Raw genomic sequence first — 15,974 nt, 5'->3', positions numbered from 1 at the left:
AATATTTCATCTCACGAAGAATTGTGAGAAAAAAAAATTGCCGAAATTCGATGAGCTGGAATTTTATGGAGTGCAAGGTACCAGCGCAACGTGTTTATTATAGCAACCGGTTTTAGCTCATGCAGCCCTCGCCAATGCGATCAAATTAACATGCATGCTGCCTTTGTAATCACAAAGGTAAGACACCCATAAATAATTAATAGTTCCTTATCATTGAGGAGAACTGTGTCAGAAAATGCTGCAGTGTACAATTATTACAACTGTAAAGCAAGAATCAATGAAACTTGTTATTAGAAGTTCTCTTGAACTCAAAATATTGGGAGATCTTGCCCTTCGTAACTTCCAACCAGTTTCGTTATTAACGAACATGACGTCACTGCATTGTCCCCCGCAGAAAAAAAACCTTATTGTCATCGATTTCTCGAATGATTAAGAAAAGAGACGCGGCTGAAATGCTAATCAGTCAAAAATCGAAGAACCGAATTAATCCTAACCAAAGAAACAGTTTATCTCCTTAACCAACTTCACCTAAAGTCGCGGAAGGACACAATACTTCATGCGAGGACCAACCAACAGCAGTGATCGCTGGAAAATCTCAAATTGTCTGGCGCGTTATGATGCATCATCAATGGCAAGCATTCTTCTTAGGTTACCTTGCGGCAATTAACTTCACAACTACCATTGGTGAGGACTTGTATTGATTTTGTAACTTTGAAAAAGAAACGGGAAATTTGTGAGGGTACAAAATGTCAGCTCTTAAACTTGTGACAACGCGCGAGCTTTAATCTCGATTAGGGAGTGAGAGTTGGTATCTTAAACCGCTTCTACCTGCGTATGTGTCACCATGCTAACCTCACAAAAAAAAATTAGAAGAAGAGAAATCCAATCCTCTGAAATAACACCTTACTATTTTACTTCCAGCTTAAGATTTCTGTGTTCAAAATTAAAGGTTCCCTGTGGCTATTTTTTCTTCTTAAAGACAAAAAAGGCGAAATTAATTCTCTTTGACTATATTCCTTTTTTTTAAAATGTAAATTTGGTTAAAGTAAGCACAACTTTACTACCAATCGGTGCAAAATTAACAACAGTCAGTTCATCGTTGTACTCGCCGGCCTTCGTTGCCTTGAATCTCAAAAACCACATTAGTCAGTACGGTCCGCCTAAAAAAACCTAATTATAGATAAAAACATAAAGCAGGCTTTTGAGACTAAAATTTTACATCAAAACGTTTTCTACTCGCTCTAATGTTACTGGACTCAATTCCATTGAATATGCCTTGTTTTTTATCATGGTTTAAACGAATAAGTCACGACAAAGTCGCATTGCTTTTTTGGAACAAAAAGGTCTAGAAAACCACCTCAAGTATGCGCTAATTTCCACATGTGTTATCTTGACGGATCCATGAATTACCTTGTTTGGTATGAAACTATAGGATGTCGAAACATGCAGGAAGACGTTTAAAATACTAAACCCCAACAACCCTTTGTGTTTACGCGTGCTCTCCACTTACTTTAACAAAACCAACGTCATGTCATCAATATAGAGACTTAATGCAACATCGATAAATGTGATCAAATATACATGAGGCAACGATTTCGCACTTCCTAAGGATAAATTGTTCACTCACTTCCACTGGATTTAATGAACCCACAACTTAAATTCCTTTTCACTGGCGAGTGATGAACTTTTCCAAGTTGAAATTAAGGAAAGTCAACGCTATTAAAACAAAACTATATAATTAAAACCCACTGATTACCGACAACGTCTGAGGGGCACTTTAAAACAGAAACCGAAAAGGTAGATTTAAATCCGCAAAAATGTTGGAACGTTTATAACCAACCTTGTGTAATCAATAGAGACTTATTACAAAGTCGGAAATTTGTTTAAACAAACTTGAGGCGACAATTTTGTCATTTCCTCAGGTAAAATTGTTCACTAGTATTGGATTCAACGTATTCATATTCACAACTTATTGCTTGTTATTAGTGAATAGTGAGTTATGAAATTTTCCATGCTGAAATTGACAAAACGCTATCAAAAAAAATAATTAAACCCACGGATTACCATAACACTTGAGAAGCAGTTTAAGACAGAAACGGACAAGGTGGATCTTAATCCACCAATGAAGAACTGATGCAAAAAAGCCGCACGACCTGCCGGATCTACGGCTACCAGAAACAGAACAGCGTTTTGAAGGAAGGCGCACCGTAATTGCCCTTATGCATGCTGACGAATGACTAGCTGATTTCACCACCAAGCCTCGAATTCCAATTACAAACTTGTAAATTTTAGCTTGAGCTGAATCCCAAGTGAACAAACTTGTAACATAGTTAGTAGACTAACTATGCTTGTAAAGATGACCCACGTGCGAACATCATAGGCCACTTTCGAAAATACCATAATACTCTTTGTTTATCCCTCCAAATTTTGCATGGTCTTTGTTTTGTTTTCTCTTGGGTCCATTGTAAGTCCTAAGAGAAACTGGAAACAATGTTCATGCAAAATTTGGAGGGACAAACAAAGATTATTACGGTATTTTCGAAAATGGCCTATTGCATGTCCAGATGATGTGAATTATTTCGTGCAAACGAGGCTTGGTGGCGATATTTAAAACATATGACGTCATCATGCATAATAAGCACTTAATGACTGGCCCCAAGGGAAACAGTGAGTTTTGTTTCCCCGAGACCCTCAATGTTCCCCGAGGCGAAGCCTCAGCTGGCGTACAGATTTGCCGGCGTTTCAAAGGTGCACGACGTGTGAGTCGAAAGTTCAAGTTGTTGTTGCCCTCGGGCGTCATGAAGTTTTGACCAATGACACGTTCTCCTCCAATCAGAAAACGTATTTGAGTTGGGAGGTATAACAAGGCCTGTTGTCAACCAGAAGGGTGCAAGTCCCGTTTTAGCTCGCATTTCCTGCGTTTATTTTCAAAAGATTGTCGAACCGCCAGATTTCCCGGGGTCATTGCAAGGCAATTAGCTCTCCATACAAAAATAGACTCGGTTTAAACTCAACTACGTGTCAGAACTTATCCTTTATGACACGATGTTGACTTGAAGCATTTTAATGTTTTTCTTTTTCGTGACTACCTTCATTTCTAGATGCTGTCATTAAGAGAGATGACGATGAACTGAAGCTGGTGAAGGACTTGTTCGATAACTATAGCAAGGAAGTTCGGCCTGTCAAAAACAAGAATGCCGCCATCGAAGTTAAATTTGGAATTGCTTATACACAATTGGTAGAACTGGTGAGTCAACAAATAAGCAGTGAAAATTGGACAATTCCTAAACATTAATTAACAATTATTCGCCGAAGGCGAAGTGATTATCGATGAATATTCACCGAGACGAAGTCGAGGTGAATATTCACCGATAATCACTGAGCCTGAAGTCATCTTCACGTACTGTGGCAAAACGACTACTGGCAGCCATTTTGTCCGTCGAGGTGATTATCGGCTGATGATCCGAGATAGCGAACCAATGAGAGCGTGCGATTTTGTATAATCACCTGCGTATTTATACTAATTAACAATTATTCGCCGAAGGCGAAGTGATTATCGGTGAATATTCACCGAGACGAAGTCGAGGTGAATATTCACCGATAATCACTGAGCCTGAGGCGAATAATTGTTTTAGTATAAATACACAGGTGATTATTTCAAAAAAGAGAAATAAAAAAAACCTTTCAACGCGAAATCATCTTCACTTACAGTTGCAAAACGACTACTGGCAGCCATTTTGTCCGTCGAGGTGATTATCGGCTGATAATCAGAGATAGCGAGCCAATGAGAGCGCGCGATTTTGTATAATCACCTGTGTATTTATACTAATATGAGATAGCTTCCTTTTCATTGTCAGTAGACCTAATCGGCTAACTCAATGCAGTACCCAATTCAAATCTCCCCGGATTAAGATTCTCTGTGTATTGTATTTGCATGATAATGTAGCATTCATATTTAAATGATACGGAATTACCTGGAACAAAACGTTTTATTTCCAAAGGGTTTAAATTGGGTACAATATTGAGTTAGCCGATACAATACGATACAATACATTCTTAATTGACCACTCCCCATAGGGGCTTTTCAGCCGGGGCCAATGAAACACAATCCTCAACTTTTAAGAATCCCAACTGGCCGGAGGCAAGCTAGTTGGGTATTTACAAGTGCATGCAGATGAGAAGTTGAACCAGGGACTACCAGGAACAAATTCATCCAGTGGTCAGTACTTGTCTTGAACCCGCGATCCCCGGATCTGATGGCAAGCGCCCCAGCCGATTAGGTCTATGCACTAGTCTTGACCTCACATGTTTTTAAACAATTGCCTCCGTACAGGATGAAAAGAATCAGGTCCTTGTGAGCAACGTGTGGATAAGACAAGTAGGTCAAACATATCATCTCTCTTTTATATTATGGCACCTTGTATTAGCCTAGGCTAATAAAATACGACTATATGCATGAGCAATATGTAGATAACCTCTTTTGAGGTTAATTATTAGGATTGATTTTCAAGTTTGAAAAAGCAAGAGCTGCATGTCCTTATTCTAAAATGCAATTCAATCATACTGAATCAGAAACGAGTATCCAGTGATGACATTTCGAGAAAGGAGTACATTATTACGTAAAATTTTCGCGACACGTTAATTTTCGCGATATTAAAAAAAAACGCACAATTAAAGTGACGCGAACAATAAGTATGACGAACATAACATGACGCGAAAATTAAGTAACTTACATTATGTCAATATCCAAGAAAGAACGATTTTATTACCGTACTGAAACGTTTACAAAATCACATTTTTTACTGTTCTGAGGCAATGTCTTGGTCATCCTCATCGCTACTGCTTTCTAACTCCTCTCCAGGCGGCAATTCTATTGTACAGTCTTCAAACTGCCCATTAATTAACTGGTTCTCTGTCATCCTGTTCCACTAGCTGCTTAAATCTCTCAATTGCTTCCATGTTCTTTGAGGAATGTTTCCATTATAACGGTCGCCTCTACTGGAATTTCCAAACCCCCATGTTTATGAATGTCGACCTTAAGGTATCGGTTTTGAAACCAATACATGCAACTTGATTGTTGTAAATGCCACAGTATCACTTTTTCACCGGCGCACAGGGGAGGTTTCATGTCTTGAAAGGATGGGAGAAGGTGGGAATAAAGGGTTTATTAATTGGACGGGAAATATTACCGTCATGCAGTGTATTATTCCCAATGAAATATTAATGGTGTATTACTCAAAAACGCGAAATTAAAGTGATTCAAAAAATAGGATTTGCTATGTGAAATGTCCTGTGCGCCTTTGTGGCTGCACAACGTAGTTTATTTGCTCCGCCTTTTTTGAATAGTCTTTCGCCTCACGTCTTAGAGCGGTTTTCAAATGAGTGTCGTAAAACCAAAACCAAAGTAATTACTTTGGCCAATCAAAAAGGACGGAGACAATCTAGTAAACCAATCAACACTCGAATTAATTACATGTAGCCGACACAAGGCGCGGGAAAATGTGCACACGCGAGCCATGATTGGTTTTGGTTTCACTACTGATTGGTTGAAAAATTGGCGCGAGAACTTAGGCGCGCTCCAATTCCGTTTCTTCGTCATCACACTGTTCGCCTGCTCTGTACTCAGCTCAAAAACCTCATCAGGCGGTTCAGGAACCCTTTTATTTATTGTGCCTCGAATTTCCTCAAGCCACTTGGCTGAAGTGTCTCAAGTCCCTTCAGACTCTCATAAAGACTTCCAAAACTCCTTCACCTCTTCCACACTTCCAAACAGCGTCTCACCATTACCATAATCCCTCATGCCCGCATCATATATAGGATTCTCACACCCCTCCTGTTTCTCAATGATCTTCTTAAAGTTCGAGTAAACTGGACCAGCATCCAAATGAAACTGTTTGTTCAGTTTTCTTGCCTCTTCCTGTTTTACCTTGCCCTTGTAACCTCGCTTTAATTTTCTCAGTTTTGATTTCTCCTTCTCCATAAATGATACTAGGCATGCAATCGAAATTGTTTCACATTCTTTCAACTATTGTGATTTTCCCACTTGATTTTAGTCTCTCCAATTTCGCTTTAGCTTTGGAGACTTGTGCCTTCGCCTCAAACTGCTCTCTTGCCTTTGAACTCCAATTTGGTCTTCCCATCTGATCTCTTACTTATTATGATTATGATTATGATTATGATTATGATTATGATTGATTATGATTATGATTATGATTATGATTATGATTATGATTATGATTATTCAATAACTTCTCAGTTTACAATTTATTTGGAAACTTGCTGTGGACGCTGTCTAGGCAACACTTCCTGGACTGAAAAAATGTGTGTTTCATTTTCTTAAACTGTTATGATGATGATGATGATGATGATGATATTATTATTATTTTTTATTTAAGTGTAGCGAAATATGCGCAAATCAAAATCGCGAAATAAACATGTCGCGAAAATTCCATGTAATAAGGTATTTAAAAAAAAATCGGCTTTCAGTTTCGGAGCGTCCGCAACACCGCGGCTAAATTAAAGGCCCACCTTCAACCGACAGGCATTGCGTGCCATGAAACAATTTTCATATATGAAAATTCCACCCGAATCAGCGATTCATCCAATTAGATCGCTACGATAAGCAATGCGAATTTCCATACCAAAAACAAACGGTCGAAAAGCCTGTCGGTTGCAGGTTGGTCTTTAAACGTTCCGATATCATTGGCTTACATGTTGGACCGGCGGTTCAGCACCCCATGTTTCATGAGGCGTGGTCGTTCAACATTTTTCTTGTTGGGTAAAGATTTTGCTTTTCATTAAACATTTCGCCCAACATTATGTTGGACGCAAAAAGGTTGGAACGTCACAGTTAGCCGGGCCTCAAGGAAGCCTTGGCAAAAACAACAGCCACACCAACTAAACCATCACTTAAAAATATAAACAACTGCGCGATAGATTAGCATCACGACTAGGGGGACTATTAGTGCTGTCAGTTTTTAAAACCAGGTTAAGCTCTATCCTTGTGATCCCAAGGACCTCCTGTGACTTAATCACTTTCGACACTTGTGCTTAAGCTTCAACTGAACTGAAATTTGCTCTATGATTCAGGTATTATGTTAAATACCTCCTATTCATACGTCAATTGCATTGTTTCTAGAAATGGAACAATCACTTGCTTCGATGGAATGAATCAAAATATGGAAACATCAAGTCCATTAACGTGGATCCAAAAGAGGTCTGGGTCCCAGATATTGTGCTGTATAACAAGTGAGTACATCATCAGAGAGATGCTCATGTTCTTCACTCTTATAAGGCCTCTCTCGCTACAGGAATCCTTTTTCGTTTACGTACATGCGCGACTTTTAATATCAAACAAATAAAAACCAAACCCACTTGTGATGTATTCACGCGCCTTGCTTCATCATCATGTGCTCAATTTTAGATTTGACTGGTTCATTTGAATGCCTGCGTCCTTCTCTAATTGGTCAATTCTGAAGTGATTTGTTTCTTCTTTTAAAATCCTTGGACGCTTGTTCAGTTTCACTGACTATGACGCCACTTTCGGAACATGCTTCTATGAAAGCCACATTAACAAGCTTTAGCAACGCTGCAAAAGCAATAAGTGCGGACTGAGCAGAGAACAATTTATTTGCATGCTATGTACGAGAGTTTTACATTTTGGTATATTTCCATACCGTCCTACCATGTTTAAGCAAAAGAGAGATTCGGCATAGCGGTAGTGTTCACGGAAAACAGCAAATGTCAGGCCGAAATTTGCGTTTTCTAAAACAAATCCGAGAACTTATTGAGTTTGGTGCATTTCTTGCCTTTTAGCGGAGCGTAGCAAGTGACTTCTAAAGAGAAAAAAGACAAGTCAGAATGAGAGAATTTTAACGCTTTTATGACAAGCAGCAGCCGGCCATTTTCGCCGGAAATGGCATCACGTTTATGTGAAATAGCGTTTCACGTACGTCGGCGATGCCATGCCAACGGCAAATCCTTCCAATGACAACGGCGGCCACGCCATCAAAAACGCCACCTTAAAATAACAGTACTTATTAAATTCTCAACCTCGGATAATGCAATTCTCGTGCTGTGATTGGTTCACCCAATCTCGGTTATCAGCTCATATACCTTAGTTTGACCTTATATGGTAAATGATTGCGCTTAGCGTTGCTAAACTAAAAATGTTTACGCCAGAAAGCGAAATTTCTTTCTGTATAAGGCAAAAGAAAAACGTTTTTGTGGTTTGGATCAATTTCGAAGCTTAGAGATACGCGAAAAGGTAAGAAATGTTTTTGTGATGAGCCTGCGTCTGTCTGACCACGAGGTATTACACAACATCGCATCTTCATCAACTTTTTTCGATTTCGCTAGGATTTTCTCTCTTTTTTCGCTCGTATTTCGTACTTCCAAACTTTTGGAGTTTAAGGAATTTATTAAAACAATTATTCCATTCGCGCTTGTTGGATATGAGAGTGGTTATAGCCAACTCGGCGCTACGCGCCTCGTTGGCTATTTACCATCTCATATCCAACGCGCGCTCATGGAATAATTGTTAAATATCGATATACTAAGGCAAGCCTAAAAGCGGAGCTACTCAATCATTTTTTTGTTTTTGTTTTAGGATGTTTTTTTATATCGCTGGTTTGCATGTGATGTAATGGTGGCCACGTTGGATGGCAAGAACAATGACCAGTCTCCCCGCTGGGAACTAAACTTTATTATAATGCACCGTCCTTAATAAAAGAGCTAGAAATATCGCAAAGCGATAAGAGCTCGATACAAATTGATAGCCATTTCTCGTTCTCGCTTCTAGTAAAAGCTCTCAATTGGAAAATGCGCACTGCCCTCCTTAATCAATGATTTATTAATTATTATTGATTATTTGAACAATTCTTTAGAGCGAGTTTCAACTGGGTGTGGTAAATCAAAAAGGATGGAGACAATCCAGTAAACCAATCAAAACTCGAAGTAATTACACGCAGCCGACACAAAGCGCGGGAAAATGTGAACGCGCGAACCACGAGTGGTTTTGGTTTCACTTCTGATTGTTTGAAAAAATGGCGCGAGAACTTTGAACTAATCACTGAGAGAAGTAATGCAAAACCAAAGCAATTCGCTAATTACTTTCGACACTCAATTGAAAACCGCTCTATTTGAACAATTCTTTACAGGATTTTCTTGATATTCCTTATGCTCTTTTTCCCATTTGTTCTTTAGCGCAAACACTGGAATAATAAGCGGCAACATGGACCAATTCAAAACAAGAGTGATTCTTAGTAGCGACGGGACTAATACATGGTGCGTCTTAAATTAAGGAATAATTAATATTCCTTTTCGCGGTCGTGTCATCGCATGTCGGTAAACGAAAACAAAAATTGATCTCTGAAATATGAGCTTCTTTTGTTCATAGAGCAATATACTTTTATTCCCCGGCTACAACTGTGGTTGTTTACCATTGACCAAAAAAAGCGGAAAATTCGGTTAGAATGTAAACGGTGAGCCTATTTTGGTCCTCCCAAACGGAAAACTTGATTTGCGGAGAAAACGGGATTTCTTGGAAGGTAGTCCACAATTCCCAAACGGAAAGCATGCTTACCATTTGCATTCCCCCATGATTATGTCTCCTTCCAGACTTTCTCGGTAAACTTGAACAAATTTTGTAAATGGAACACACCGATCTCAATTTTCCCATTCGGGAGTCTTTGCTTACGTAGCACTTGAACAAACCTAGTACCAACCCTCGGTTTCCGCTTGTAAATGGTAAACAACCTGTCTCAAGGGATTGTTGGCAGACATAGACCCGGTCCACACGTATCCGTATTCGTTTGAAAACGCAAACGTTTTTCTCCGTTTCAAAAAAATACGCGTCCACACCTAGCGTTTTCGCCTCGCTTTTGCCCATCCACACGTATACGATGAATTGATATGAAAACGATAACTTTTTTACGATAATCCGACTGTGTATGTTTGACGCATGAGTATTTGATTTTACGATAACTATTTGGGCTAGAACGTTGTCCCACCAAGCGCTAGTACGTCCAGGTCTAACCCAAAATCGTCGAGGTCTTGGCGGGCAACCACCAAGTCGTTCCAACCTTACACACCGGTAGTGAAAGTCACCTAATAATGTTCTGCCGCCTTCTGGAATAGTCAACTTGAAGAAATAGCAAAGCTAAATTTGCTTGAAAACAGGCAATTAGGTTTGAAATAAGCCCAAGTATTAAAGACAAGAAAGTAAAGCACCTTTCCGCCATCTTGAATAAGTTTATAATATTGCGCGGAGTGGATTGGAACTGATAGTGTAGCGTAAGCGTTTTCGAAAAGTTTCGTTTTCGTCCGTCCCTCAACACGGACACGCAAAAATAGCGTTTTCAAAAAGTTCCACTCCTGAGAGCGTTTTTGAAAAGTTCCGTTTTCAGTGATCGTTTTCATCGGATACGAGTGGACGAAAGCCGTCTCCGTAAAGAAAATGTTGCGTTTTCAAAGGAAAACGGATACGTGTGGACGAGGCCATAATTGTTTAAAAGTTCAGTATTAAAATGTCGTTGAAAGCAAGGATGGACACTTAACATTACTTAACATTCTGACGAGAGCACACAATTCAGTCAGCTTTGAAAAGGCATAGTTGGCTTCTGATTGGAGTTCGCCCTGCCCTGTACATGCATGAGCTGGAGTAAATTCCAACCTAGAAAAACGGATTTCTTTCACAGGTATGCTCCCACAATTCTGAGAAGTCGGTGCGCTATAGATATCAAATACTTTCCTTTCGATGACCAGAAATGTGACCTACATTTCGGTTCGTGGACCTACGACGGTCTCAGAGTGGACTTGGTGAACGCAAGCGAGGGCGTTGATCTGAAATCCTACATGGAGAGTGGCGAGTTTAAAATGGTGGAGGCGCCTGTAAAACGAATTGTGCTGAAGTATAGGTAAGAAAAAAGCACTTCACGCATCTCCTTTCTCGAACGTCTATTGCTGTACTAATTAGGGATCGTTTGCACCGACGACGGCACATACATGCAGGACGATTTTGATTAGCGCCTCGAAATAGATCTTTTCAGTGTGAAACATGTAATGGGGTATCAAACTCTCTCGCACATGAAAGTTGTTTCACTTGTAGAGTTTTGATTTTGCAAGATATAGCCATGAATTATAAGTCAAATTGATCCTTGAATTGTGCACTTTGCAGACTACACATTTCCTTTGAAAATTAAATTAAATTGTTCACAACTCGATGGTTACAAAACGAAAAACAAACTGCTCTACTCGCGGGCCGAAATCCGAAATTGATAACAGCGGCCGATAAGAACACGTACGCCGGTTTAGTTTTGAGCTTGTTCACTCAATATAGAACACTATGGTGCGAAAATAAATATTAAAGAACACTCAAAGCAAGTGTACACAACATAATGGTCAGGGAAATGGGAAAAAATGTGTTTTCACTCACCTCCGAGCACAAGATCATCAATAGTCGCGCGCGTCATGCAAGTTTGTCTAAGGGCCTCTTTACACGAGCCCGGGTTGCTTTTTAGCCCGGGTTGAATCACCGCGGCGGGTAACCCTTTTGCAGTCAAATGTTTATAAGCGTTTACATGAAAACAATAGTCAAACCGGGTCAGCCCCCCCTTGCCGTGTAACCCTTCTCAAGACTCGGGTTGACCCGGCTAGAAGGGTTGAAATGTCTTCAATTTCTTCATGTAAACACTGGCGTATCTGACCCGGGATTGTTTGAACATCACTTTTTTTGCGGTTCAGCGTTCTCGCCCATGCGCAGCCTGTACCAAAATGGCTGATGCGAATGGGCATGAAGTGGAAAAAAGAACAAGTTGGCAATGGAATCACTCAATGACTGGACAACTTACTGCGAAATTAAAAGAATTAAAAAACGAGATGGACTATCAAAATATAGACTTTAACAAGTACGTCGTTACTATGTACTCGAAGTTACGAGAGCGAATGGCTGAACGGTTTCCTGACAGTTTTGGTCGTGTTCAATTTGTCAGCCACAAATTGATGATTCTGATGATTGCATGGTTCGTCCGCCATTTTCCTCACTGACAAGTAGTCACCAGCTCTTTCAACCCAGCGAAAAGGGAACTGATCCGGGTCAGCCGCGAATGACCCAACCCTCACCCAGCCCGGGATCATGTAAACGTAAAATTCGACGCTGAACTGACCCGGGTCGGTGTCCAAAAAGAGGCCCTAATGACATCACACATCGAAACATGCGCTTTCATTGGTCCCTACTAAAATTTCCAGGGATCTTACATATTACATTACACTTTTCACAGCACGATCGATACTTTTTCTGCCTGCTGCAATACTTCGCACGGCATTAAGCTGGCCGCCTCGCAAGCCTCCTGTCTTTGCTCGGCTTGGTCGTTGGCAATTAATTCCCGATGACATAGCATCTCCATTATTTAACTGTATCCTAAGTTGCACATGGATGGATCAACAACTGTCATTCAATTTAACTTTACCGTCCCTCATACTCATTTCGTTCACTACTTTGTCCCATGGTTGAAATCTTTACATTGCCTGTCATAAGTTTTCAGAAGCGGCTAAATAGACCACTTCGGAAAATACCTTAACAGTCTTTGCTTGTCCCCCCAAATTTCACAATGGTGCCAAGAGAAAACGAAAACAATGCTTATGTAAAATTTGGGGGGACAAACAAAGAGTATTATGGTATTTTCCGAAATGGCCAATACAAGCCCGGTTTACACGACAAACATTAGGGCCGTTTATACGAGAGAAAATAAGCCGCGGCTTACATAAGACGCGAACATCCCGTATAAATGGTACAAAATCTACGTTCACGGCTTTCTCAAGCCGTGGCTTATCCTGGCCCGTGAGTTTATACTCGTATAAATAGTTCCTTTCGCGGCTTACGTAAGCCGCGGCCAGAGTTAGCCGCGGCTTATTTTCTCTCGTATAAACGGCCCTATTATGGGCACGGCACCCCTCCGATTTGGCACCCGTGCCTATATTTTCGGTCCACCCATCCATTGCCCGTTCACACGACAAAATTTTCTTTATTTGGGTTTACCACAATTTTTTTTTTGGAGGGGGGGGGGGGGGGGGAACACCGTTAGAATTACAAACGGCACCGCTAAAATTGTTAAGCATATAGCGCCTTAACTTTTGGGCATCCGTGCCTATAAAATTTCCATTTACACGATAAATACTGAAGGAACCGTAACTAAAATTTTAGGCACGGGTACCAAATTGTAGGGGTGCCGTGCCCAATATGTTTGTCGTGTAAACTGGGCTACAGAAATTGCACCAGCCTGTGATGGGAGGTTGCAATTGGACATTTCCTTATAACTACATAAGATCAAATTCACATCAATTGGATTAAAGTCAAAGTACTCTTTTAATTAAACAGCGCTGATCCACAGCATTTAAGTCTAAAAAACCTTTTTAATGGCGTGGTCTCCAGTATTTAAGTTTAAGTGCCGCGTGTGTATTGTGTCCCTCACTTTGGTGCTTTGCAAAACCCGTGTTGAGAGAGGAATCAGGGACGGCTCTTTTTCATTGGACCAACATTACAGCTGTTGCGTTGTGTTTGCACGAATGCGTTCCGTTTTCATACTACACAAGCGAACGCAAGCACAAGGAAAACGGAAAATTTTGATCCTTGCGTTTGTGTTTAAGTCGCTGGTGGAAAGCAGGCTTAACGTCAACTCTATTTTGGTAGATTCGTAAGTGACTCTTAGACTAAGAACGAACCAAGGATATACATATACACAGATAGAAAACCAGTGTTATTTGATTTTGTATTTTAAGGATTAGTTGAGAGAAAATATAATTAGGTCTGGACGGTGGCGAAAGTCATTTCTTGTTAAATGCATATGTATTACGAGATAACGAATATATTCTTTTTTTCTCAGCTGCTGTCCCGAGCCATATCCAAACGTTATCTTTACACTCCACATCAGAAGAAAAGTACTGTTTTACTTCAATAATCTGATCGTTCCGTGTTTTCTCATTACGGCCTTTGCCCTCTTGACCTTCGTTCTACCGCCCAACACAGGAGAGAGAGTTACACTGGTGATCACCACGCTACTGGCCATGACTGTATTCATGTTAATGATCGCCGAGAATACTCCCACCACTTCAGACGTAACGCCACTCATCGGAAAATTCTTTGTGGCTTCCATGGTAGAGATCGGCCTAGCATTAATTGCAACATGTTTTGTTCTCAATCTCTACGAAGCCACGGGACCGAGTTCGGACGTTCCACAATGGGTTCGCGTCGTATTAATCGATATCCTGGCGCCGATTCTTCGGGTTGCCCCACCAAAGCAGAAACCAAAGCGACGATTCACCCCTTACAATCCGAACACCCACACCTACAGTCCGATCATGCCCGAACAAAACGGGAACGCCTTGGACACGGATGGCAGTCCTAAAGATGTCCTAGTCATCGCGCCAAAAGTCAGTGAGAAGGTTTTAACTTCCCGGGATTTTATTAACACGGTAAATGACAACAACATACGCCACAGAGTACCTTCTGCACAAGACAAACTTCTGGAAGGAATTAACGTGCTCGCCGAACGCGCTAAGGACCAAGAAAAACAGGACGAGGTCAAAGAAGAATGGGAATCAGTTGCTAAAGTTATAGACCGGTTTTTCTTGTTGCTTTTTATGGCCACGGTTGCCATATCAACAGCTCTTATCTTTTTACAGCGGCCGAATTATCCTACCATGTAAATAAACATGGGGTGAAAGTTTTCAAGGAGGTGGCGAAAAGTGCCAATTTTCTCCTATGGTAACATGCTAATAACCCAGGAACGAAAAAGCAAGAAAGATCCTTCAACTCGAGTTGGATTTGGCATAGAATGAACGGTTTGCCGACGCACTCTAATTCTCGAAGCATAACAACGTTCATAAGAGCGGAGAGGAAAGAAGAGAGGGCTTTAAAATTAAATTTCACGAAGAGCGCTCAATACGCCATGGAATTTTGCCTTAAAGGCGAATAATCAAGGAAAGAAAAAGTGTGGTGTATCGCACGGTACCTGGCTGAAAATCGTGATATAGTCTTTTAGGGCAAAACGATTTTCGCTAAAAGTTGATATGATTTATCCTAATAGATGACATGTTATCTTCACGTGTGAAGATATCATGTTCTCGGGCGAAAGCTCGCTTGGTATTTCATTGATGTTTATATAATTAACAATTATTCCATTCGCGCTTGTTGGATATGAGATGGTAAATAGCCAACGAGGCGCGTAGCGCCGAGTTGGCTATAACCAGTCTCATCTCCAACAAGCGCGAATAGAATAATTGTTTTATTAAATTCCTTTAACTCCAAAAATTTGGAATTACGAAATACGAGCGAAGAGAGGAAGAAAATCCGAGCGAAATCGAAAAAAACGTGATGAAGATGTGATGTTGTTTAATACCTTGCGGTCAGACAGACGTTGGTTCCTCACAAAAACATTTCTTGCCTTTTCACTTATCCAAAACGTCGGAATTGATCCAAACTTTCCACAAAAAAGTGTTTTTTTCTTTTTTGGCTTTATTCAGAGAGAAATTTCGCTTTCCGGCGAAAAATTTTTAGCTTAGCAACGCGTAGCTTAATAATTTACCATATAAGGTAAAACTAAGGTATATGAGCTGTTAGTATAAATACACAGGTAATTATACAAAATCGCGCGCTCTCATTGGCTCGCTATCTCGGATTATCAGCCGATAATCACCTCGACGGACAAAATGGCTGCCAGTAGTCGTTTTGCCACTGTAAGTGAAGATGATTTCGCGTTGAAATGTTTTTTTTTTCTCTTTTTTGAAATAATCACCTGTGTATTTATACTAAAACAATTATTCGCCTCAGGCTCTGTGATTATTGGTGAATATTCACCTCGACTTCGTCTCGGTGAATATTCACCGATACACTTCGCCTTCGGCGAATAATTGTTAAATAACCGAGATTGAGTGAACCAATCAGAGCATTATCCGAGATTGAGAATTTAATAATATAG

At 40.4% G+C, this 15,974-nt stretch overlaps 1 protein-coding gene across 4 annotated transcripts in view; it reads left to right on the top strand.

Moving 5' to 3' along the window:
* The window catches only part of LOC138040838 (neuronal acetylcholine receptor subunit alpha-7-like), a 32,508-nt gene extending 16,603 nt beyond the window's left edge, over positions 1-15,905 (top strand). For 3 of the 4 annotated variants that reach the window (XM_068886523.1, XM_068886522.1, XM_068886520.1), the window contains 6 exons: positions 3,102-3,247; positions 4,334-4,378; positions 7,139-7,248; positions 9,205-9,285; positions 10,698-10,916; positions 13,881-15,905. In XM_068886523.1, the coding sequence (XP_068742624.1) occupies positions 3,102-3,247; positions 4,334-4,378; positions 7,139-7,248; positions 9,205-9,285; positions 10,698-10,916; positions 13,881-14,703 (1,424 nt within the window). In that variant the 3' untranslated portion in view covers positions 14,704-15,905. Of the gene's footprint in view, positions 1-454; positions 685-3,101; positions 3,248-4,333; positions 4,379-7,138; positions 7,249-9,204; positions 9,286-10,697; positions 10,917-13,880 lie in introns of those variants that run through there. The other variant, XM_068886521.1, reaches the window with a different exon arrangement.
* Positions 15,906-15,974: the final 69 nt, after the last annotated feature.

Source organism: Montipora capricornis, chromosome 3, assembly GCF_036669925.1.
Source record: "Montipora capricornis isolate CH-2021 chromosome 3, ASM3666992v2, whole genome shotgun sequence".
Lineage (NCBI taxonomy): Eukaryota > Metazoa > Cnidaria > Anthozoa > Scleractinia > Acroporidae > Montipora > Montipora capricornis.
This window is presented reverse-complemented; position numbering and strand designations above follow the sequence as displayed.